The 21,767-nt window shown below is 53.0% G+C and overlaps 10 protein-coding genes across 10 annotated transcripts in view; 6 read left to right on the top strand and 4 right to left on the bottom strand.

Annotated features, from left to right (window-relative positions):
* GUITHDRAFT_119085 (hypothetical protein) overlaps positions 1-1,286 on the bottom strand; it is a gene marked incomplete at both ends in the record, with an annotated part of 2,021 nt that extends 735 nt beyond the window's left edge. The window contains 6 exons of the mRNA XM_005821697.1: positions 307-405; positions 460-488; positions 545-620; positions 672-777; positions 1,078-1,135; positions 1,283-1,286. Of these exons, the coding sequence (XP_005821754.1) occupies positions 307-405; positions 460-488; positions 545-620; positions 672-777; positions 1,078-1,135; positions 1,283-1,286 (372 nt within the window). The remainder of the gene's footprint in view (positions 1-306; positions 406-459; positions 489-544; positions 621-671; positions 778-1,077; positions 1,136-1,282) is intronic.
* A 943-nt stretch (positions 1,287-2,229) lies between these two features.
* Positions 2,230-3,270, top strand: GUITHDRAFT_146980 (hypothetical protein; the record flags this gene model as incomplete). Its single annotated transcript, XM_005821696.1, has 4 exons — positions 2,230-2,313; positions 2,369-2,524; positions 2,572-2,630; positions 2,925-3,270. The coding sequence occupies 4 exons, from the start codon at positions 2,230-2,232 to the stop codon at positions 3,268-3,270; spliced, it is 645 nt and encodes a 214-aa protein (XP_005821753.1).
* A 3,102-nt stretch (positions 3,271-6,372) lies between these two features.
* Positions 6,373-7,469, top strand: GUITHDRAFT_119082 (hypothetical protein; the record flags this gene model as incomplete). The annotated part of the gene is made up of 2 exons (XM_005821695.1): positions 6,373-6,980; positions 7,037-7,469. The coding sequence occupies 2 exons, from the start codon at positions 6,373-6,375 to the stop codon at positions 7,467-7,469; spliced, it is 1,041 nt and encodes a 346-aa protein (XP_005821752.1).
* Positions 7,470-7,886: 417 nt separating this feature from the next.
* Positions 7,887-8,273, top strand: GUITHDRAFT_119081 (hypothetical protein; the record flags this gene model as incomplete). The annotated part of the gene is made up of 1 exon (XM_005821694.1): positions 7,887-8,273. The coding sequence occupies one exon, from the start codon at positions 7,887-7,889 to the stop codon at positions 8,271-8,273; it is 387 nt and encodes a 128-aa protein (XP_005821751.1).
* Positions 8,274-9,970: 1,697 nt separating this feature from the next.
* Positions 9,971-11,065, top strand: GUITHDRAFT_119080 (hypothetical protein; the record flags this gene model as incomplete). The annotated part of the gene is made up of 6 exons (XM_005821693.1): positions 9,971-10,036; positions 10,265-10,326; positions 10,563-10,612; positions 10,661-10,734; positions 10,798-10,858; positions 10,998-11,065. 6 exons carry the CDS (start codon positions 9,971-9,973, stop codon positions 11,063-11,065), a joined length of 381 nt encoding a protein of 126 aa, XP_005821750.1.
* Positions 11,066-12,447: 1,382 nt separating this feature from the next.
* On the bottom strand, positions 12,448-13,262 carry GUITHDRAFT_155649 (hypothetical protein). Its single transcript, XM_005821692.1, has one exon. It carries the CDS (start codon positions 12,928-12,930, stop codon positions 12,646-12,648), a length of 285 nt encoding a protein of 94 aa, XP_005821749.1. The 5' UTR covers positions 12,931-13,262; the 3' UTR covers positions 12,448-12,645.
* A 1,180-nt stretch (positions 13,263-14,442) lies between these two features.
* Positions 14,443-16,077, bottom strand: Lhcr4 (light-harvesting Chl a protein 4). Its single transcript, XM_005821691.1, has 5 exons — positions 15,961-16,077; positions 15,245-15,459; positions 15,065-15,192; positions 14,829-14,912; positions 14,443-14,698 (listed from the first exon to the last, which is right to left on the bottom strand). The coding sequence occupies exons 1-5, from the start codon at positions 16,061-16,063 to the stop codon at positions 14,506-14,508; spliced, it is 723 nt and encodes a 240-aa protein (XP_005821748.1). The 5' UTR covers positions 16,064-16,077; the 3' UTR covers positions 14,443-14,505.
* A 574-nt stretch (positions 16,078-16,651) lies between these two features.
* On the top strand, positions 16,652-17,723 carry GUITHDRAFT_155648 (hypothetical protein). The gene is made up of 2 exons (XM_005821690.1): positions 16,652-16,766; positions 17,416-17,723. The coding sequence occupies exons 1-2, from the start codon at positions 16,656-16,658 to the stop codon at positions 17,566-17,568; spliced, it is 264 nt and encodes an 87-aa protein (XP_005821747.1). The 5' UTR covers positions 16,652-16,655; the 3' UTR covers positions 17,569-17,723.
* A 57-nt stretch (positions 17,724-17,780) lies between these two features.
* Positions 17,781-19,417, bottom strand: GUITHDRAFT_166129 (hypothetical protein; the record flags this gene model as incomplete). Its single annotated transcript, XM_005821689.1, has 10 exons — positions 19,003-19,417; positions 18,866-18,933; positions 18,764-18,818; positions 18,657-18,716; positions 18,513-18,605; positions 18,311-18,427; positions 18,223-18,288; positions 18,116-18,199; positions 17,952-18,066; positions 17,781-17,899 (listed from the first exon to the last, which is right to left on the bottom strand). Exons 1-10 carry the CDS (start codon positions 19,411-19,413, stop codon positions 17,781-17,783), a joined length of 1,188 nt encoding a protein of 395 aa, XP_005821746.1. The 5' UTR covers positions 19,414-19,417.
* A 918-nt stretch (positions 19,418-20,335) lies between these two features.
* GUITHDRAFT_175459 (histone H3 variant) lies at positions 20,336-21,127 on the top strand (the record flags this gene model as incomplete). The annotated part of the gene is made up of 3 exons (XM_005821715.1): positions 20,336-20,369; positions 20,675-20,894; positions 21,031-21,127. 3 exons carry the CDS (start codon positions 20,336-20,338, stop codon positions 21,125-21,127), a joined length of 351 nt encoding a protein of 116 aa, XP_005821772.1.
* Between the last annotated feature and the right edge of the window lie 640 nt (positions 21,128-21,767).

The following is a 21,767-nucleotide window of genomic DNA, read 5'->3' as shown; positions in this document are numbered from 1 at the left end:
CATCGACACAAAGCAAGAAAGCTATGGTAAAGATTTGTAATAAACGTTAAGACAAATATGCCGTCTATCACCGTCCGTACGGTTCAATTGGTTCCAACATTTAGGGCTGCTCCTGATACAACTAGGGATAGAGTTGCCGGGGATATCACCACATTGAACAATCTTTCAGCAGAGGACCAAAAACAAATGAAGAAGTCCAAGCGCAGTTGCAGAGGTGGAGGTGGAGGAGGAGGAGGAGGAGAAAACGAGGAGGAGGAGGAAGAGGAGAAAATGAGGAGGATAAACGAAGGGATAGAGAGAATTCACCTTCTCTGCCATCCGCTTGTACCACGGGAGGAACTCCTGGAAGCTGATCCGCGAATCCTTGTTGTTATCGGTGCCGGCCATGATCTCCTTCACCATGTACTGCGCGCGATCACGTCATTGAGGGATCGTTGTCATCTACAACCCGAGACATACCATCTTAGTCGGCTCATCGATCTTCGGGCCTGGAGGGATAACAAGATATCAATGCTCGCCATGGCAGCCGAGCCTCCAGGTTCACCGTTGGGGTAGAAAGTGTCCCAGAGGACTTCAGCGAGCTTCATCAGCTCCTGGAGGTCCAGAAAGCCTGACCTGTCCTTGAAGGGACGTCAGCTGCAGGTCAGGAGGACCAGGTTGAGGGCGCATACCTTGTCATAGTAGTTGAAGGCCTGTCGGCAGATGTCTGCATCGAACTTGAAACCCTCCAGCGTCCCTTCGGCGGCACGAGCGTCCAAGAGCTCAATCGCAGCAGTTCTGCAGCAAACATCACATGGAATCTATAGGATCTCCATCCTCTCTTCCCACTTCCTCTTCCTCCTTCTCTGCTTCCCGTCAACTTTCCCACCTCAACGCCTCTTCCACCTACCTCGTTGTCTTCCCTTGTCTTCCCTTGTCTCCTCCTCCCCCTCTTCTCTCCTTCTCTCCTCCTCTCCTCCTCTTCTATCTCTGCTCTGCTCTGCTCTGCTCTCTCTTCCTCTCCTCTCTCCTCCTCTCCTCCGCTTCTTGCCTGACAGCCGGCGAGGACATTGCAGCGGCGCCAGTACCCCCACTTACCCACCACACCTTCCCATAAGGACCCACCCGGCAGACTCCGATTTGGATGTCTGGACCCCTGCATTATTCATCAAAAACACCGGTACTTATTTCAGACTACCCCACCCCTCGGAGTTTCAGCATGTAAAATGTTCCTGTCCATCCACCCCCACCCGCCCTGATCGACACTTTATCCTAATGTACCCCACCTGAATCCCATACCTACCCATCGTTGACTATTGGTAGGGTCCTTCCACCCCTTGCTTCCAAAAAAAAGTCAAACACCTCTGACGTTGCTTCCATTGACCCCACCTACTCCTTTAACGGAAAAGTACCCACCCCAATTATAGAACAACGTGACCCACCCCCCGTGACATCACAGGATCCGAGAGTTCTTGTTTTCCCGATATGAGGTGGGGTAGTAGGAGGGACGGGGGGTGGTCGGGAGTCACAATCTAGGACATGGCAAATGAAGAGGAAAGGGAGTGAGAGGGGGAGGGGGAGGGGGAGCAGGAGGATGAGGATGAGGTGGTGGAGGAGGAGGATACAGAGAAGGAGGAGAAGCAGGAGGAGGAAGAGGCGGAGAAGCAGGAGCAGGAGAAGGAGAAGGAAGAGAAGAAGAAGGAGCAGGAGGAGGGGCAGAGAGGAGAAGGAGGAGAAGCAGGAGTGCTGCCTCTTCTTGCCACACTTGTTATTGCACCACCCTGCTCATGTTGCCCGAGTGTTCTTCCCAAGCCTAGAGGCTCCCGCTCTCCACCACACCGTGTCTTTCAGACCCTACTCCATGTGTCATCTACTTACAGGGTTGTTCAGACGGTATGAAGGAGGGGTGAATGTAGAGAAACTCCTGGGTCAACAAGCGCACACGACCCTCTGCTGCAGTTGCGGCTCAGTTAGGAATGAATTGATGGTGTTGATGGCAACAAGGCTCTGTTTGAGAGGAGAGACATCCATGATAGCTAGGATAGAAAGGACAAACAAAGCTGCCAGTTCCCCGGCCCCACAATCATTAGGTTGTTTGACGCTCGATGGTGCTTCAGGGGGGTGGATGCCGGGAACCGATTCATGAGTCAGTTCGTTCACGAACAAGGTGCTAAGTGGAGTGGAGGCCAATCACTTCCAAACCCGTCAGCCCCTAAAGGGCAGCCGCAACAAGAACATCACCAGAATGCCATGAGCGTCAAGCAGGGTGCAAGGGTCAGCCCTAATGGTCGGTTCAGCCCCCCGCTATCCTCCGCTTCCTCTGGTTCAAGACAGGTTCTACCGAGCTGATGCCGAGCTAATATCTGAGCTTGACTCCTGTTGATGATAGGCCTCCTCCGATCTCCGTGAAAGTGATGCAGTGTCGGAGCTGGACAAGATCGCGGCCCTCCAGAAGAAGCACCAGCAGTTGGCATCGTTGCGACGGCGGCTCGAGAGCGCTGAGGACCAGGTCGACTTCTACGTCGATCTCTTCGCCAAAGTTCAGGTTCCTCCCGCGGTCGATGAAGAAGGAGCGTCTTGACTGACCCGCAGATGGCATGCAACGTCGCTAAGAGGATAAGTGAGGACCATGACAACGACTCGGAGCTCAAGTAAGCCTTGCTGGTCATCTCGCTATCAAGATATTGATCTACTCCTCCTTGCCCTTGCCCTTGCCCTTGCCCTTGCCCTCCCCCCCTCCCTCCTCCTCCTCCTCCTCCTCCTCCTCCTCCTCCTCCTCCCTCTTCCCTCCTGCTCCTCCCTCCTCCCTCCTCCCTCCTCTTCCTCCTCCTCCCTCCTCCCTCCTTTTTCTCCTTTACTCCTCTCCTCGTCCCGACTGTCTCCATTTTCTTCATCTCTTATGCTTATTATTCCTCGTCCGCTTACGCCCCTTCTCCTTCTTGCAGGGATTGCCTTTCGCAGCTCCACAGCATGCTGATGTCGCAGCCACCCTCACTTCAGGGCGTTCATGTTCAGCCGTTCTTCCACCTTCCTCCTCCTCCTGCTCCTTCCGCTCTTCCTCTTGCTAACCAGGAGGACGCGGTTCCCAGCAAGCACGCCGATGTCGTCAGTGACATCATTTCCCATGCTCCTCAGAAGAGCACTGACAGGGCGGGTGCGATCCCTCATGCGCGGATGGAGGGCAAGCAGAGCAGGGTTGTGACTCGCCAGTCTGTTCCTGACAGCTCCTCTCCGAAGATGAGCGGAAGGAACAGGGTGAAGGCAAAGTCAAGCACAACCATGATGCTGTAAAGTCTTGATTCTAGCGCTCAGAATGGTGTTGTTGCTGTAGTTGTGTTTGTTGTTGGTTGGTTATGAAGATGTGATGTGACCCGAATCACTCGCCACGTTCGTAACTTACTTCATACGCTGACCCTGTCCAGTTCCCAGAGAGTCAAGGAAGAGGAAATTTAGTCCGCCAACCAAGCCGTTTAGATGGGACCATGCAGTAGTGGCATCCAAAATGTCGCAATTCCTTTACACTGCTGGTGCTTCAAGCGTTATCAAATGCAACATTGTTTCAAGGGTTAAAGGCAGGGTTTGAGAGTAAGTTCAATACATCAATCATGATCGTGAATGGAGGGTTAGAAACGTCATACCCAAACCCCTCGATGTGCCGATCATAAGAACTTCATAACTCTTTTGTTTGTGCGCGTGTGTGCGTGTGCGCGCAAGGAGTTATCTTACATGGTGGAGTCATCTTACAGCTTGTCTTTATTCGTCCTTGGATCTCTTGGTGTCTTGATGACTTCGCATTCGTCGCTCCTCCAGCTCTCGAGCTCTTGCCCAGCTGCCTGCACTCTTCCCTGACTGCCTTCCTACCCTCAGCTCGGCCCCCCGAACTGCTCCAGAGGCTCTCAGCGTTCCGCCCTGGTGAAGTCCTTCCTGCCAAGGGAAGCAAGAGGAGCTGCGAGGGGGGCGGGGGGGGGTGAGGATGCGGAGAAAGAAAGGGAGGTGGGACTGGGCAGCGGCGCAGTGGTCCTCCCTATCCATGCTCATAGGCTAGTGGGCTCCATGGCAGGTATCCTACCAGCATACATTCATGTCCCTTGCTGACCTGCGCCTCGACAAGTCTGCACAAGTCGCGCAGCCTTTCCATCGCCCTCATTCTTGCTGACTTCTGCCCATCGCCCAGCCCGACAAGTCGGAAGGTTTCATCTACAAGCGGCTCGAGGAGAAGGTTTTGCTGGCAGCTGGCAACTCTGCAGGGCTATGGAGAGATGAGCTGCTCTTGGCCGACGGGGTTGCTGCCGACGCGTGCGTCCAGAAGAGTCCATGATATGTCCTGTCCATGAAATTCATCCATAAACCAACACAAGCATCTAACAGAAGCATGTCTGGACCGTGAGGAAACTTATCGCGACAGTAAACAAGAGCTGAACTACCACCTGGTGTGTAAGAAGTCGACTCTACAGACTGAAGTGATCTCGTGGCCCGTTTAGTCCCGGTCCTTGTCCTCGTGCCCCCTTGTGGGTCGATACCTGACCCTGCCCCCCTCCTATGCTTTTACTCTGTGCTCCTTGCTCCATCTCACGGCATCATGTTCTAATGTCCAACCTTATCCAAACTTCCTTCTTCTCCCTACCTGGTCCTTCCTCTCTTCACAAGCGGCCCTAGCATGGTTGCCCCGCTTGCCCATCGCTCGACTTCTCTCTCTCTAATCGCAGCTCCTTCCCTTCCTCTTCCTCTGATGCTGGCTCCGGACTCCTTATGGGACCTTCATTGTTCCCTCCCTCCCCTCCTCTCCTTCGCAGTTGCCCTAGCGCCGCTCCACGCCCCCCAACCCTCTTGGCTGATTCCCCTGGAACTCTCCCTACTGACCTCTTACCCTTCTATGGCTTTCCCTTTTTTTTTTTCCACATTTTTTTTTTTAAAAAATGTTTTATGCAGCCTCCAGAGCCGTAAGATCACGAGGAAATATCTTTACTACATGGAGATCTGTCAGCAACCTTCCATTTTACTGGTCTTTGGTGCAAGAGGCCCCGTGATGGACCCCTAGTGAACCAAAGTGCGGGATTCTGGAAGTCATCAAAGAAGTCAATCTGCAGATAAAGACGTCATCAACGTCAGCTCCTGTCAGCGAAGAACTTCACAAAGCTTCTGTTTACAAAAGCTATCTTTCAAAAGACATTATTTCGGTCTTTGGGACGTCAGCATCCTTGTGACAGTTGGGAAGGAGGCAAAGGAGGCCAAACGTCCTTGACCGTCATATCCAAGCTATTGAGGAGGTGGGGGGTACTTCAGGAACAGGTGGGGTACTCGGAGATAGCGTCTGGCCGGAATCCATCTTTTTTAAGACCGTTCCTTATTCTTCAAGGGGTGGGGTTCCTTTGTACCCTTAGGTTCAGAGGGGTGGGTATGGACCCACCAGGGGTGGAGATATTAAAAGTGTATTTTACAAATGGGACCTGGAAATGAGGAAATAAGGTGTAACCTCAAGGTCTCGCAAGGGCTACGAGCTTGCATCTCTAATGCGCAAGGCACCCGATGGGTAGGGTGAGGTACCCTACCTACTGAATCCTCTTCAGTTGTTTGGGAAAACCAATCTTCATGTATCCTCGATACACCCTACCCCCCCCCCCTTGACGAGACATGAACCCCGAAAAGATTCTGGTTCTTTTTTCCTGTTACGGGCCTTTACTACCAGGGGTCATTACAAAATGAGGGGGGTGGGTGGGGTGGACGTTTGCTTTCCGATGGCTGACGCTTTACACAGTTTACAACGAGCGGAGGGTGGGACCTGTTGGGGATTGGGAACAGGGGGTGGTAGAACCAGGGGAGGGAAGGGGAGGGAAGTGCTATTTGATCTCAAATAGGAGCAAGGGAGGGGTGGGGTCCCACCAGATGACTTCTCATCGGGATCCAGGGGGTAGGGGTAGTGTCAGGGGAGCTCAGGGTATATAAATTGTCAGCAGGTCACGAGTGTCCTGTCGCCAGCGAGGGAGCGCGGAAGCATGGGCGTGGGGGAATGAGGCAGGAAGGGGGAGATGGAAGGGGGAAGCGGAGATCGATGTGTGTGAGAGAGGCGCGAGGAAAGATGCACGTATATAGCAGAATGTTTCAAGGAGAGGAAAAAGTTAGGTTGGATTGAAGGGACATTGCAAAACCTTCGCTTGTTCGCGGAGGTAGGAGTAGCATTTGCTGCAGCTTTTTCGAGCTTTTAGAGAGAGTATAGCAACCACATACATCAGAATACATCACGTTTGTTCCTCACAGTCATTCGCATATTCTGCTTCAGCATCAGTACCGCACTCTGCATTTTCACAACTTGTTATGCCAGTTAATTGACGATGAGTGGCTGTCATGTTGGCTCTTATTTTCTGCTGCAAATTCTTTGCTGCACGCATATCGATAATGCCTAATGATTGCGTTCTTTGCCAGGCCATCGTCTCGAATTCCATGATGTTCGCACCAGACAAATCTGCAAGCAAGACGGAGTCAATAGCGTCCAAGACTGAAGGAAAAGAAGCGACAACTCAAGCTGGAGCAACGAAACCCGACGAGGTTGTGAATCCAGCTTCTTCAGAATCAGAGTCCGACGACAAGGAGGGCATTGCTAGTGAAGGCGATCGAGGAGCGAAGCAACTGGGAACGAAGAAGCAGCAGCTGTCAGCGGAGGAAGCGTGCGAAATCTACATGCTCAGACCAAAGTTTCACGCCGACGGCTACCGGAGGAGAGGCTCCATGCTGCACTGCAAGACCGTCGCTCCCAAGTACGGAGTGACTCCGAAGACGATCAGGGACGTGTGGAGTGGGCGGAGCTGGTCGCAGGCGACGAGGCACCTCTGGACCCCAGAGGAATTGAAGCACCGACAAGGTCTTGGGGCGTCTCAGACAAGCGCTGCCACGTCAGCCAAGGAGGGCGATGCTCACGCCCCCAATGCCCCTCCGGCTGCAAGGTCCGAACCAGCGCATCAGTCTGGAGCTGCTGCTGGAACAGTCGGTGGGTCCTCGGCCTTCGGGTCTTTCTCCAGTGTGGTACACCCAGCGGCCCATCGCGCACACCCGATCGTCGTAGGGGGAGCAGCGTCGGTACGCCGTCGGGACCTTCGCTGCTGTTCGGGCAAGGCACGCTGTTGTCGTCGACAGGGATGAACTTTGCGTCTGCTCAAGGCAACGTCCAGGTCAATGCCGGCATGAGCGACTTTGCTCGGATGTACATGCAACAGCTGGAGGCGCAGCAGGAGGCGTATGCACAGCAATATCAGACGCTCTTCTCCTCTATCGTGTCACAGAACCTGGGCTCATCGATCTTTCAGCAGCAGACAGGGCTGAATCCTCTTGGACAGCTGAATGCTGGAAGCCTCTCCTTGACGCCAACCAGCAGCAACTCAAGCACTAGCGGCGGCCAGCAGCAGCAGCAGCAGCAGCAGCAGCAGCAGCAGCAGCAGCAGCAGCAGCAAGCAAATGTGAACTTCAACTCCTCCGCCTTCATGGGCAACAGACTGTAAGAAGCAACGTGGTTGCGACAATTACAAGAATAGATGAGTCATTGGAGGAAAGACTTTTAACAGAACTACAAATTGAATGAATTAACTAGATCTTTCTCCAAGTGTTCCCCACCAGGATCGAGAGTGTCACTTACCTGCCCCTTGTCCCCAACAGAGCTCAACGGCATCCCTCTGTCATACTATTCGTCATGAACAAGTTTGCCATGACTACCTGGTGCTCAGCGTGAGATTCTTGGTTGGAGCCCCTGAGCTTGACCTCTATCCGCCTTTACAGCGCAACGTCAGTGGCGTGGAGCGGGCAGGGAATAACAGGCAGGTAGTGGTCAGGTATAGCACCTGTGTTGTCAACCTTGGGAAGGCTTGAGGGCGTGGGAGCTCGAGACAACAAGGCAGGTGAATCGTATAAGGCTTCGCCCCATGGGCTCCGCTAAGGCCGTGGGTGGAATCATTGACACCACCACCTCTTCCTCCTCCACCTCCACCTCTTCCTCCTCCACCACTATGACCACCACCGTTGTCGTCGGTGTCGTCCTTGTAATCGTGGTCATCGTCATCGTCATCGCCATCGCCATCGTCATCGTCATCGTCAACGATGATGTTGCTATCGTCGCCACTACGGACAACAACAAAGAAGAAAACGTTCGCTTCAGTTACACACAGCTCTTGATTCCTTGGTTTGTTTGGACATATGTTTATTGCAAATCGGTGAAGAATCTTGTACCTACATCATTTCCCAGCATCTTTCTTTTCGTATCCTTAGAGTTTCGTATCAGGGAATTGTACAGCGAAGACACCTTATGCTAGTGTACTGACGACCCTCATCTCTAGCCTCACTCGTAGATGGAGGAGGGGGAGAGGGGAGGAGACTTTTTCAGTGCCCCTTTGCAGGCCTTCTGGCACAAACATGCACTCATCCGAATCTGCTCATTGGATTCGCTTCCATTCCTCCCGTTCTCCCTGATGCAATCGCATATTGCTCACTTCCACCTGATCCGCCTTGCCTCCCGTCCCGTCCTGTCCCGTCCTGTCCCGTCCCGTCCCCTCCCGTCCCCTCCCGTCCCCTCCTCCCCCTCCCATGTTGCTTTCCCTCCTCATGTTTTCGTTTTACAACCCCTAAAACACTTTTAAACGTCCTCCGATTTCCTGGGCTTTTATCCAGGCAATTATTAAACTTTACTCAATATTTATATATGTTTTATTCTCCAGCAGGTCTACCAGAGTTTATACATGTGTTTTAGGATTACAATCGCTTGTTGATCAAGGATTATGGCGTCGTTTCGGGCGGCAGCCTTGGGCGCTTTGTGGTGAGAGGAGGAGGAGGAGGAGGAGGAGGAGGAGGAGGAGGAGGATAGGGAGAGAGGGGAGTAACGATAGAGTGTTCAGAGGAAGGAGATATGGAGGTGGGTCTTCAAGGGAAGAGATGGGCATATGAATGTGGGAAGGGGAGGAGGGGGTGGGCGGGCATACGGAAGTTAAGAACGTAGATAGTCAGGAGCGAGTTGAGATACAAGAAGAAAGATGTCTTATGGAAACGACTCTCATCCATTGCTACGTATTGGCTCCATCGCAAAGCCCCTGCTCGCATAGGGAGCTCTCCCCTCCTTACCCTTCCTCTCCCTGAGATACGCCCCTCATTCTGTGATGGGTTTTTCCCGCGCCATTCTGCCCTCGCACCGCCACATGCCTCTTGCGATCTTCCAACTAATCTTCTCCCAAGCATACAGGCAGTTTCTGCTTTCTCTGTTGCTCCCAGCCCTGCTGGTCTCCGCGCTGTTGGCCGCAATCCTGCCCGGGTCTCGTCTGTCCCCAGATTCCTTTTGCCGGTGAGAGGAAACAAGGTCGACTTGATCCCCTTGAGAGCTGTCAAGGAATCTCCGCTCGAGGCCGGTAAGAGCTGGTGCTGCGAATGATCGTGGTGATGATATTAATGATGGAGATGATCATGGTGATTGTGAAGGTGATAGAGTGGTTATGGAGATTGTGAGGAGATGGTTATGGAGATGGTGAGGAGAGTATGGAGATGGAGATGGTGATGATTATGAAAAAAGATGGTCAAGATTGTGATTGTGATTGTGATTGTGATTGTGATTGTGATTGTGATTGTGATTGTGATTGTGATTGTGATGGACACATGTGTACACAAGTTCAACTTTTGATGACAAATTGAATGACGTGAGCGATGATGAATACGACGGTAAGCATTGGGAATATGGAAAGCAAGGATGAGGATTGATGTGATCATATGAAAGAGGATGAGGAAGAGGGGAGGAGGAGTTTCCTGTTCAGGAAGCTGAAGGCTGTGCAGGAGGAGAGAGAGGTCTGGAGGAAGAGGAAAGGCGCATCTCATTATGGAAGACTCGTTTCGAGCTCACCGACGAGCAGGTCCCTTCGTCCAGCCCTGCACACGAGGGAACTGACTTTGATACTCCTCCATCTCCTCCTCCTCCTCCATCTCCTCCTCCTCCTCCTCCACCACCACCACTCAGATTGCATCTCTCCGAATGTCTTTCGAGAAAGCTCTGGAGGATGTTCCTGGAAACACTCGAGCGATTCCCAAGGACGTCATGGTAATCTTGAACCTGCTCCTTCACCTGCTTCTTCACCTGCTTCTTCACCTGCTTCTTCACCTGCTCCATCTCCTCCGCTCACTTTCCCCTCCTCCACTCTTTACCATGTCCCCACCTTCCCCCCACCTCTTCCCCTACCTGCCCTCGTTTCCACATTCCTCGTACTTGTCCTGTCTTGCTGTCGTCTCGCAATTATCTCGGGAAGCTTTTCACCCTGTTGCCCCACAGCGGCGTGTGATTGAGAAGGCGAGCGGCATCGTGGACACGGTCGATGTGTCCAAGGATGGCAGGTTGAATGCACTTCAAGCCATGGAATGCTGTTGCTTGACAACTTAGTGTGGAGAAGCTTTAAGACGAAAGTCGGCATCATTGATACAGAGAGATGGAACAGAAAGATAATTAGGGAGGGGAAGGTGGATGAAAGAAACGACAGGTCATACAGGCAGAGGCAGAGGCAGAGACAGAGACCGATGTTTTGTTTCAAAGTTTTCCTCCTTACATCTCTGAGATTTTGTCTGCTTCGCAGGCCTGCCGTGAGCCAGGAGGAGCTGACCAACTACATTAAGGCTCTGCCCGGTCCTTGACGCAGCGATGACGTGGAATCAGGTCTGACCTCGTTCACAGGGCTGTGGAGTGAGACTTGCGACAACGACGCGGTAGAGACGGCCAACGGGGAGTGCCTCGTTCCCCTCGACATGGTGGGCCTGCCCCGACCCTGCCAGTGGCGACCGTCCGCAAAGAGCTGATCCTCCTTCCTACAGGACAACTTCGACTTGTCCGAGAGCGTTGCCGTCTTTGGCATGTGCCTGCGCGACCACTGTGGTGCGACCCATTCCCACTCATCCTCCTACTATCCTACCCTATCTCCTGTGTCCTACTCCCTTTCTCTGTTGTCCCTCCTTCTCCTCCTTCTCTTCTTCCCCCATTCCCCTCCCTCCTTCCTCGCTCACTCGCACAACAGGTATCGGGGGTGTTTGCTTCTGGGATACTCCAACGACACCAACATCAAGCAAGCCCAAGGAGTGGTAATTGCGGGTAGAGGGTTCTCCCCCTCCCCGCCGTCATGCTCCTTCTACTCCTTCACAAGGTGTATGCCGGGGGGGAGCAGGGTAGCATTGATAATTATCTCTTCTATACATTCGGAGAGATTTGGCCTTGTCCTCTCGAAAAACTTTGCGAACTATGTCGTGGAAAAATGAAGTCTAGTAGCAATCATCCGGAAACCTGAGCAAGTTCAACTTGGTGCGAAGGATCAAGAGGAGCTGAAGTAAGAAGAAGCTGTTGACGAAGAGCAGAAGCATGGAAGAGGACAAGGAGGAGGTCACAAAGGGACAAGACGGGGAGGACCCCGCAGCGCACTTGATAGGCAACATGGATAGGTATCGACCTGTATCGCTTCCTCTGTTGGACAGGGCCCTGGATGTTTTGACTCATGATGAGCCTGAAAGATCTTGTAGGAAGGCATCAAGGTCTGCAGACCCGACGTGTCATCTCCTCGAAAGCTCCTTCCTCCCCAACGCCCTACCTTGCAAGCCGGGCACATCAGCTTCAATCCCTTCTTCTGATCTTCGAGTTGGGACCCGCTCTTAGACATCTTGGCAGCCTGAGCAGTAACAAGTGAGCTTCAGGAGCAGCAATAGGAACCTTGTCCCCTACTCTCTGCCTTCATTACTTCCCACTCAATGTCTCAACCTCCTACGTCATGCCGGCAACTCGATACATCAGCATTCTGACTTCTGATCCATCTTTCCCTCCCGTCACACATCTCATTCATCGCGTGCTGCGTGTTATCCCTCCTCTATTCTCTACTTTTATGTATCGAGCAGCTTCTTTCGCCCCTTCTTCCTCACCCCTCCAACTCAATGTTTCGGTGTAGTGCGTTGCAGACGACATGATACCTTACAACTCTCCTTCCCTCAACTTGATTTTCTCTTCTCAACGATATCCTCTATCCTCAATTATCTATCCATCTCCCTCAAATCTCCGACGTTTATTCCTCCTTCGTTTACCTGCAGTTTCATCCGAATGCTGCCCCTTCCTCCCCCCTCTCCTCTCCTCTCCTCTCCTCTCCTCTCCTCTTCACCTTCTTCTGGGCTCGCTCTTGCGCTTGCGCTTTCGCCGCTCCCCGCACCATGTCGACACGTGGAGGGGGGTAGGTGTTCGTAGAAAAGGGGTAGGGTACATCATTGACCCGGTGTTGTACAGCAAAAACAAGGGGTATTCACAATGTCTGTTTTAGAGATATACCAGGGGGTAGGGTTGGGGGTGGGTGTCTTAAAGGATGATGAACTTGTTGAAATTGTCGCAGAAGATTTGAAAACTAAGAGATCCAACTTCTGAAAACTGCGCACTCGCAGCCATGGCGGTCGAGCCCAGGTAAGACAGCAAAGTGGGACAAGGGAAGGGAGACAGGAGGGAACGAGGGGGACAGGAATGGCGAATTAGCAGGATGAGGGGGAGCGCATGCATGAAGCGCAGGCGAACTCAGATGATGCCTTTCCTTACCATGGCTGACGAAGATAGAATGAGTCTAGCGAGACAGTTTCATTGAGAACCCCTTTCGAGTTTCCCCTCAGATCTGCCTCGTCTTTGAACCATCTTTCTGTGTGTTAGGTCATTTCAAGACGAAACTCGAAAGTGTTGAGCATGGATCTTAGAAGGGGCACATGTCTCTGCGGTATGTCAAACACAACTCTCGGGTCTGGAAGGGTAGAAATTGAAAGGTTGTTGGTTTGAAGATCCCTGCGATGATTCATCAAGATGTAGTTTTCAATCAGAATGGTGTGTTGTTGCATACTTATCCCCGTGCCTAACGTCCATGATTCTGTTCTGCAGACGATGACCTCTGGCGCTCCTGCATGGTTGTGTGCGTGAGCTCCGCGTCTCCAAAGCATGTATGTCGTCCCGTCCTCGCTCCTCACAGCCCGGCATGGACGCTATGAGGACGAAAGGCCGAGCCACAGTGACTTGCGCTGCTCCAACAGCGCGATCACGATGCTGAGTATCTTGTGAAGGGTTAATCCGATGCGTTCAGATGGGTGTCGAGGGCAGTGGGGCAGGAAGGACATGCTTGCTGGTGTCGTGTGAGCTCCCCCGATGATCAAAGAAACTTTCCTTACGAAGATGTGCGTGACGACAGTCACTTGTTGCACTCTTTGACATGATGAGATGTTGGCGAAAGTATGAGGGGTCTGCCGCACACAAAACACACCCGTCAGGTTTCTCTGCAAGTTCCTCTATCCAGGTGAGATTTGTTGCTTCATGTATGCGAAGGGTTTGCTATCTTTTTGCAAGTGTGTTTCTTTGAGATTTTCTTCTCTTTTTGATGTTTGAGCTCTTGCTGTACAAAACCGAATGGCTGAAGGAGCACTCGAAAACTTTTTGCCTGCTCACTTGGCAGTACCCAACCAAAACTTACTGCTCCTAGAAAGAATAAATAGAAAGATTGCCCTATGGCCCGTTCAACTACTACGGCTGCAACATTAAGAGTTACCATCGATCAAGACTACAGAAAAGAAGCAGAAACTTCAAAACAAACCCATTCTCTCACCTGCATCGATTTGTTGTATCCCGACTTGCCCCCTGGCCAGCATATTCCCGAGCCATTGGGAGCATGGATGCATGCGAGCTTGGTTGGCCCCTGATTCACCGTGACGTATCCTCGCTTCGTGGGCCTGCACCCTCTCTGCCCTGATGAGCTGATGCATGCTCGGAGATTCTTCTTCGAGATGACGTTGCCAAGGATCTGTCAGATGAAGTAGAGTGAGCAGATCAATAAAACATCCATTCTGATCCGTCGTCTGCTCCTGCTCCTGCTCCTTCTCGTGCTCTTGCTCCTGCTCCTGCTCCTGCTCCTGCTCCTGCTCCTGCTCCTGCTCCTGCTCTTCTTATCCTTCCTCCGGCTCCTGCTCCTGCTCCTCTTATCCTTCCTCCTGCCCATATCCGCATGCATTCCTCTTTTCTCTGCCCTGCTTCCGCTCTGCTCTTTCTCCTTCCTGCAATGCTGTCAGTCGCGCACCTGGAGCATGTCTGTCCTTTCAGACTGCGTACCCCTACCCACCCTGTTTAGTCTTTTTGATCCACCTCGAGGAGGGGTCAGCTGGAACGGCCCGGGGCCCTCAGTGCCGCCGCCCCGGGCCCGGCGCTAACCGGGCCCGCCGGCCCGGCCCAGTGAAACTGGCGACTCGAGCCTCGGAGTGGCGCTGACAGCCCCGATGCCAGGGCTGAGGGTCATGAAGTGCACTACTGTACGCCGGTCCGGTGGCATCTGAGGTGAGTGCCGCCCGACAGCATCATGGGCTATGATCCGGGAGTGTACTGAGTGACGACCATCGGAGGTCCTCACTGTGTCATCACTGATGGTCTCTTTCAAGGCCGTTTGTCCGAAGGATTCCTGATCCCTACAGTTTCTGACTGATCAACTTTTTATTGTCCTACAGTTGCTTCTCCTCGCAACAAAGATGAATAATTTAGTATCCGAGCTTGGCAGCGGCTCCTCCGAGCTTGAAGGCAGAGGAGTCGACAGACTTCCAGTGAAGGAGGGAGTAGATGATGGGCTGCTTGGTGACGATCATCTGGTGGATAACGCCAGAGAAGCCCATCATGGCAGCACGGCCGTGGATGACCTCGGAGAGCTCGTACTTAGCACGGGTGGCAGGGTTGCTGCAGGGATAAATCGTGAGAACAGATTTGACAGAGCAGGTGAAGGTGGGGGTAGTTCGGGAGCGGAAGGGTGAGGGGAAAGTATGATGGTAGGATACAGATCACGAGGAGGAAGAGAGAGTATCCTTACTTTCCAAGGCTGAGGGGATCGAAGCCAAGATCGCCAGGAACACGGGCAGGGTTGGCGAACATGTCAGTGGCGGTAAGCTGGAACCTGAAAAAACGAAGTCAGGAGGTGAATGGATATCGCACGTAGATAAAGCATGCAATAAAGGGAAGAGTATCAGAATGTCAACGTGAGAGATAAACAATCGTGAACATCCAAAGGGCATGCAACAATAAGAACATGCAAGGCAGCGGCAGCACCTGTTGGAGATCATCTCGATCAAGCCAATAGCGACGAGGATGGAGATCATTCCTCCACGGGGAGCGGAGGCCCAGGCATCAAGAGCGAGCTTCTTGGAGAAGGCCTCTCCGGGAAGGTGGATCACCTCCTACAGTGACTGCATGTTAGAACGAACTGACGGCCTCCACTTCCTGCTGCACCTGGACGAGGCATCCAGTCCAGGCAAGCATGCAGATGCGTCCGTGCTTGAGCTCAGCCTCGCGCATCCACTTGAGGTCAAAGTAGGTGGAGATTCCGAGCGGGTCGAAGCCAACGTCGCCGGGCATGGAGCCGTCGAGCTTCTCGGGCTGGGACAAGAAGGGCATGGCCTTGGACTTGCCGGCCCTGTTGGAGAGGACAGACTGCATCTTCATGCCTGGAAGTAATCGTCACTGCCATTGTCTGTTATCAATTTTCCCTTCTGCCTGCTCATCCTCCATATCACGGCATTCCTCCCAAACATATAAGCTGTCTCTCCATTTTACAGCTGTCAGCTCAGACTCCATCGATGGGTGCAGAGAGTGTTTTGCTGAATAAATGCAAGCAAGGATTGAGAAGACATGAGTGGGAGATGTAGGATGTAAATAGTGCATGGAATGAATGTCAAACCCAACCTATGTACAAGACAACACCTAAAGCGCAACTTGCAAATGCATGAAGAAAAATCAAGCCAAATACAACAAGATGGAACACGACATGGTGATTCAACATGAAAACATGAGTTTTTTGATGATCGAATGTCACAACAACACATCAGATCATCGTCTCCCTCCTGCATCGCACACTTGACTCCATTTCCCTTCCAACTGCACCCCATCAACTTAACATCCTCTACCCCCGAGACGGGTTCTGGGCCTGTTGAGCGCAAGGAGCTTACCAGTGATGGCATTGGATCGGGAAGAGACAGCTGAGGTTCCGAAGGAAGGAGCGAACGCCGCGGCGGAGGCGGCGGAGGCGACTAGGAGGAGCGTGCGGAGCATGGCGTCTGCAGGCGGTGGACCAATCCCGTAACAAAAACAATCCAGTAAGAGAGGAAGTATCCGCGACGATCCGTGAGTATCCGGGAACTCAGTATCCGGAGGGTCCGCCGGGCCGGCCCGGCCCGGCCGGCCGTGCGCCGACGGCCCGGTTCCCGGCTATTATTAGTCACGCCGAGTCACAATCATGCCACGGACTGTCTGGCACGGCGGACACCAGCCGCGTCACGGTTGCGTCACTGGCCGCGCCAGGGCACAGAGTCAACGTGACCGACGTGAACCATTGAACGCCCGGCGGCCCGGCCCGGCCGCGGGCCCGGGTCCGAACGACTCACTGAGTCACACGGTGATGACGGCGCCATCACGGCCGGGCGCGGCGGCCGACTCGGCGCGCCTTGAAGATTCGGCCGCCTGTCTCAGTCCAACTTGCAAGTCAATAGGGTGACGGCGGCGGCTCATCGGAACGGCGGGCGTCGGGCTCGGACCGTACCGGGTCACGCGGCCCGGCGGCCAGGGCCTGGCCCGGGGAGGCCGGGCACCGTACGGCGGGTTATTAGGGCCAGGGGTCGAAGAGGCGCGGCAACGAAGAGGCGCGATGGTGTGGTACCCGGAGATGATGGGAAGGATGCAGCTGCTGACCGGCGAGGACGATGGTGCCGCCGGCGCCCACGAGGTGGATGAAGCGACCAAGAAGGTTGCCGCTGAGGTATGTTCCATGCTGGAGCGCCAGCTCCTGTAGGATCGTAGGTTTGTTAGTGTCGCAGTGTCTTGTGGGCACCGTGGCATTGCAGGACTGAGTAGGGGTGTGTAGAGACTCTGAGTGTGGATGAGGATGTGAATGTGTGAGAAAGTCATGGTTGTGGGAGAGGAGCAGGTAGATGTTGATGAGCTCATCCACTGGATGTTATGGGGGAGTGGACTCAAGGAGGCCGTTGTGCTTCTATGGCCCAGTGCAGTTGCAGAAGCCGCCGAAGTGCAGTTCAAGGGCTGGGATCTGAAATTATGAACAAGCATGTGTCTTGAAGTTGAGATCGTTGATGACTGTTGAACAAACTCATCGTTGCATAAATCTCGTGGTGATGGTAGATGAGCGGAAGAGAGCTCATATACACAGATGTGCAGTGTGGGGGGAGATCGAGTAGGAGAGGTTCCAGGCATCATGGAATGTACGCAAGACTCCAGGCTTCTCTCGATCATTCTGCTAATTCATATTAGCCCAAAGATGAATCTCTAGACGTAGCTTTATCCTCAGATGTGAATGCTTGTGGAGTATGGATCATGCTATATCATTTGCTTGTTCGGATATCTACCCTCATTCTCTCTGTGATATCTGCATCTGACTTTTCATCTCTCAGGCTATGAGCGGCGAGCTCATGTCTTTCAGGACTGCGCAGAACATCGCTCACAACAAGGACAACATCGACTACTGCATTGATCAGTTCAACTACATCAGCAACAGGATCAAGTGTATCCGCCTTATGACCGGCAATGGCCCCTACCTCTCTTGAGACCCTGTGAGACATTCGCCTCTTGTTGTATGCAATTTGTAGCGCAGAAAATCCTGTAGCTGTTTGCGGATTTTTGATACATCGAAAGAACTGGCGCTTCTTAGTTCGAACACGATAGTAACCCAGAGGAGACCATAGCAAACATGCATAATTTGATGAATGAGAAGCAAACGCAAGATTGCTTACAACGATGATGATGGTGATATTCAAGGTCAGGAAAGAGGTGTCTCGAACAAAGGGAACGATGGAACATGGTGGTCGAGATCCGACGAAGTTTCTATCTGCGACTGGAGGACTCCAACCAGGTCGGCGAGGAAGCACACTGCTCCGCCTGCACAGCTCGCCAAGTGAGTAAGCTCACATTGACAGCCACGTTTCCTCACCTAATCCTTCAAACAAGCTGTAGGGGTTGTCGGGTTTCAGCAGCCACCGCTCGTTCCTCTCCCCCTCCTCCCTCATGAACTCTGCAAACTCAACGGCTCTGTGCAGCCATTCTCCCTGTGCAGCAGGCGAGTCATAGCGCTGCTACCCTCCACGGCAGGCTCACTTTCTTCTCAGTATCAGGATCATCGCGGTACAAGGCGAGGAAGCAGTAGCCATTTCCTGCTACCCCATGACATAGCCCGGGGCCCTGGCAAGCTGAAATCAAGGCACCTCCCGGCCAATCTGTCTTGTAGGAACCTTCTTGAGCAGCCCATACTCCCATACGCAGTCGCCTGCCTGACGAGCCGCGTGCAAGTACCTGACAAACATCACGATACACCAAAGCAAATCGCCCGTACCGCTCATGACTGGGAAACGCACGGAACGCAGCCAGAAACATGAAAACCGCTCCCGGGGCGCCATGGCAGAAATGAAGCTGAACACCACAAGACGTCAGGGTGGGTGATGGAGCGAAGTTGTCTTTGATGTCGAACCAGATAATCTTCCCCATCTCCTCTCACAGCTGGATAGTTCCCTGAGTCAAATCGACATGCTATGATGTAATCCAGGCTCTTGACAAGGACCTCCTCCCATCCTTCAAGATTCATCTGATCCTACAGATTGTCTCAAACATCCAAGACACTTCCCGCAGACATCGAAGGCACCTTCAGAACCTCTCTTGCCATCAAAAGCTGGTGCACGATTCCGATTAAACCGTGAGCTGCCTGGATAGTCTTCAGAGCACGAGAAGAGCATGTCGTGTTTCGTTCACCCCCAGATACTCTTCTCCATACCACTGATACATCAAGGGGCATCTAGTCCCGCACCTGCTACCATGGTGAGGAAGGAGCCTTGGGTTTCTACCTTTCAGCGCCTGCTTGCATATTGTCTTCCCGACTCTACCATCCTTGCACTAACTTGACGTATGGCTGCGTCGAAATCCTTCTTCGATAAAGTCGAGCACGTCATCAGCATTGAGATCACCCACCATACATGAGTCATCATTTTCACCTGTTGCCGTGAAGAAAGTTTTCTCAACGTCAAGAGCCCTTGAAGATATCCAGCTCTACCGTACAACCATTCGTCGCTGTCATTCCGAAGAGCTTCGTCGAGAATCTTGAGGTATTCTGCTGCCAGATGTTCGGATTCCCTTGCTCTTCCGGCCCGCTCTTCTATCAAGGCATGCACCAGCATGTTGCCTGCAACTCCACATAGCAGCGAGGGTGCTGCGCGTTTGTCGCCTCCCCCGCAGGTTTTCATAGCAGTCTGTGCATGACCTAACAAGCTCTTCTCGTCCATACTGATCGCTCCTCCCATACACGCAGACGAGGCTGCTACTCTGATCAACGCGTAAGCTATGCCGGCGCCTCCTGTGTACACAGAAGCATCTGTTGCCGATCGAGGCAAGCTGGAAATGATCATGGTGCAGTAGCCGGCCAGTTGTGACGAAAAGTTTGTAATGGCGCGAGAGATTGCGGAGGGAGAGGATAAGATTCTTGACTGCGCTTCTCCTCCTCCCCCCCCTCCCCCTCCCCTCGCCCAGCATCTGCCTTGCAGTGTGGGCGCCATGAAACAAACTAGCAAAAAAGAAAGCAATCTTTGTAAACGAAACGGTTCTGCAACGGTGTGTAACGCTTTTGTGTAACCGCTGGACCGTTACGTCGTGGAGAGCAGACGGGAATATTTCGACAACCAGTCATTTCATTCTATATTTTGGACATAATTAATGAAATATTCATAAATAATTTCAAAACTTCATGACATAAATTGAAGTACCGCCCTCACAATTGCTGAGACAGGATCTTGAAGCGGAACTTTGTTGGAGGCACTCGGCATGCAGATCGGAGAGGATGTGGGAGAGGAGGAGAGGAGGAGAGGAGGAGGAAGAGAGAGAGAGAGAGAAGGAGAGAGAGAGGAAGAGGAGAAGAGAGGATGTGCGGTGATAGAGAGGGACAAGGAAGAGAAGACGGTCAACTGTGAAGGAGAGAAGGAGAGAGCCAGGAAAGGAAGTCGGCAAGAGAGGGAAGGGAGGGGATGATTGAGATTTATTGCAAGCGTCAGGCTTGATTAGGGCGCAATGGAGGAAATAATTGACCTCCGCCATAGCGAGTGCTTGCGCTGAGATGAATCTTGAGGGCCATAAATGAAACTGTAAAATGGGAAAGAGTCAAACAACCGATGGGTTGATATTTGGATCTGATTCAGGTGGCTGATTGTGGTAGAAATGGCCAGATTGGCGCATGATGTCATCATTTCTTCTCTTACCTTTCGAGTGCAGAAACTTCTTGTTTGATTGGCTCAAAGAGTTTGCAACCTCCAACGTTGACTTGAGCTCTTAACGACCATGGCAAGACACGGACAACCGTCGCCTGCTCGAAGTATTCCCCCTTTTCCTTTCTCGCCCCCTCCCTCCCGTCCTCCGGCCTGCCTCACATCTGCTTTAGTAACTTGTGTTCCTTCGCTCCGTGGAGCTTCTCTTTCTTGCGCCATAGCAGCCCTCTCTTCTCCTCTCCTCTCCTCTCCTCTCCTCCATCTCTCCTCTCTTTCACCCTGATTCTCTCTCTTCTCTATTCCATGTCTCATCCTCTTCCCCTCTAACACCCCTGCCCCCCCCCTTCCGCCACCAACCATCCCCTCCTGAAGACTGAATGGCGTTTCCTCGCAGACAACAACAACGCCGGACAGCAGCGCAAGCACAGGTTCCGTCCAGGGACCCGAGCGCTAATGGAAATTCGCCGATACCAGAAATCCACCGACCTTCTCCTCCGCAAGCTTCCGTTCGCCAGGCTGGTCAAGGAGTTGACAATGCACTACAACAACACTGGGTTGCGGTGGCAGGCAGACGCGCTGCTAGCTATGCAGGAGGCAGCAGAAGATTACCTCGTCCGTCTCTTCGAGGACGCGTAAGAGGAGGAGGAGGAGGTGAAGGAGGAGGAGGAGACAAGCAAGAGAGGAGAGGAGAAGGAGAGGAAAAGCGGAAGGAGAAGTAGAGGAGGAGGAGGAGGCTGGCTTGCTGGCTGGGCTGACGTGGATGGACAGGAACCTTTGTGCTATTCACGCACGCCGTGTGACGCTCATGGTGAAAGACATTCAGCTGACTCGCCGCATTCGCGGGCTGTCAGAAGCGACACGATAGTTGAGCTGAGGTGAAATGGGAGGAGCAAGGGAGACGAGGTTTGAACTCGTGGAGAGGATTATGCGTGCTTTATGATCACTGTCATGGGAAGGAGGAGAAGGGGGGAGGGAGGAGGAGCAGGAGAGGAGGAGGGAGAGCAGCGGCAGAGGAAGTGGAGTAAGTTGTGATTGAGGAGGAGAGGAGGGAGGAGAAGGGGGTCAGTGCGTGTGTGGATAAGAATGTAAAACAACATGGAAGGGAAATAAATAACATGTGGAGGAAGACGGAGAAAGAAAAACGTCAAAAGTTTGCCCTCAGTTGAGCGAAACCATCTCCACGGCGCCCTTTACCTGTGCGCCATGTCATACCCACCTCCTCCCCAGCTGGAGTATCTCCCCACCAGGTTCACCACCTTGTCAACCGGAACTGGGTTCTCGATAGTGACACCCTTGTACATGTCCTTGGGAAGTGATGCGATGTGAGCGGAGGAGAAGAAGCGAGAGCAGAGAAGGAGGAGCGGGAGGGGGAGCAGGAGCAGGAGCAGGAGAAGTAAGGGGGGGGAGGGGGGGGGGGGCGGCGAGGAGGCGAGGAGGCGAGGAGGGGGAGCGAGGGAGCGAGGGAGCGAGGGAGCGAGGGAGCGAGGGAGCGAGGAGCGAGGAGC

This window comes from Guillardia theta (assembly GCF_000315625.1).
Source record: "Guillardia theta CCMP2712 unplaced genomic scaffold GUITHscaffold_139, whole genome shotgun sequence".
NCBI classification, from domain to species: domain Eukaryota; class Cryptophyceae; order Pyrenomonadales; family Geminigeraceae; genus Guillardia; species Guillardia theta.
The sequence above is the reverse complement of the archived record's forward strand: the minus strand, read 5'-3'. Positions and strand labels throughout refer to the sequence as shown.

Coding starts and splice junctions, on each gene's coding strand:
- GUITHDRAFT_155649 (XM_005821692.1), bottom strand. CDS start 12,930: ATGCTTTGGAGACGCGGAGCTCACGCACACAACCATGCAGGAGCGCCA.
- Lhcr4 (XM_005821691.1), bottom strand. CDS start 16,063: ATGCTCCGCACGCTCCTCCTAGTCGCCTCCGCCGCCTCCGCCGCGGCG. Junction 15,460..15,960: donor CCGATCCAATGCCATCACTG/GTAAGCTCCTTG, acceptor GATTACTTCCAG/GCATGAAGATGCAGTCTGTC. Junction 15,193..15,244: donor GGACTGGATGCCTCGTCCAG/GTGCAGCAGGAA, acceptor CAGTCACTGTAG/GAGGTGATCCACCTTCCCGG.
- GUITHDRAFT_155648 (XM_005821690.1), top strand. CDS start 16,656: ATGGTGTGGTACCCGGAGATGATGGGAAGGATGCAGCTGCTGACCGGC. Junction 16,767..17,415: donor CCAAGAAGGTTGCCGCTGAG/GTATGTTCCATG, acceptor TTCATCTCTCAG/GCTATGAGCGGCGAGCTCAT.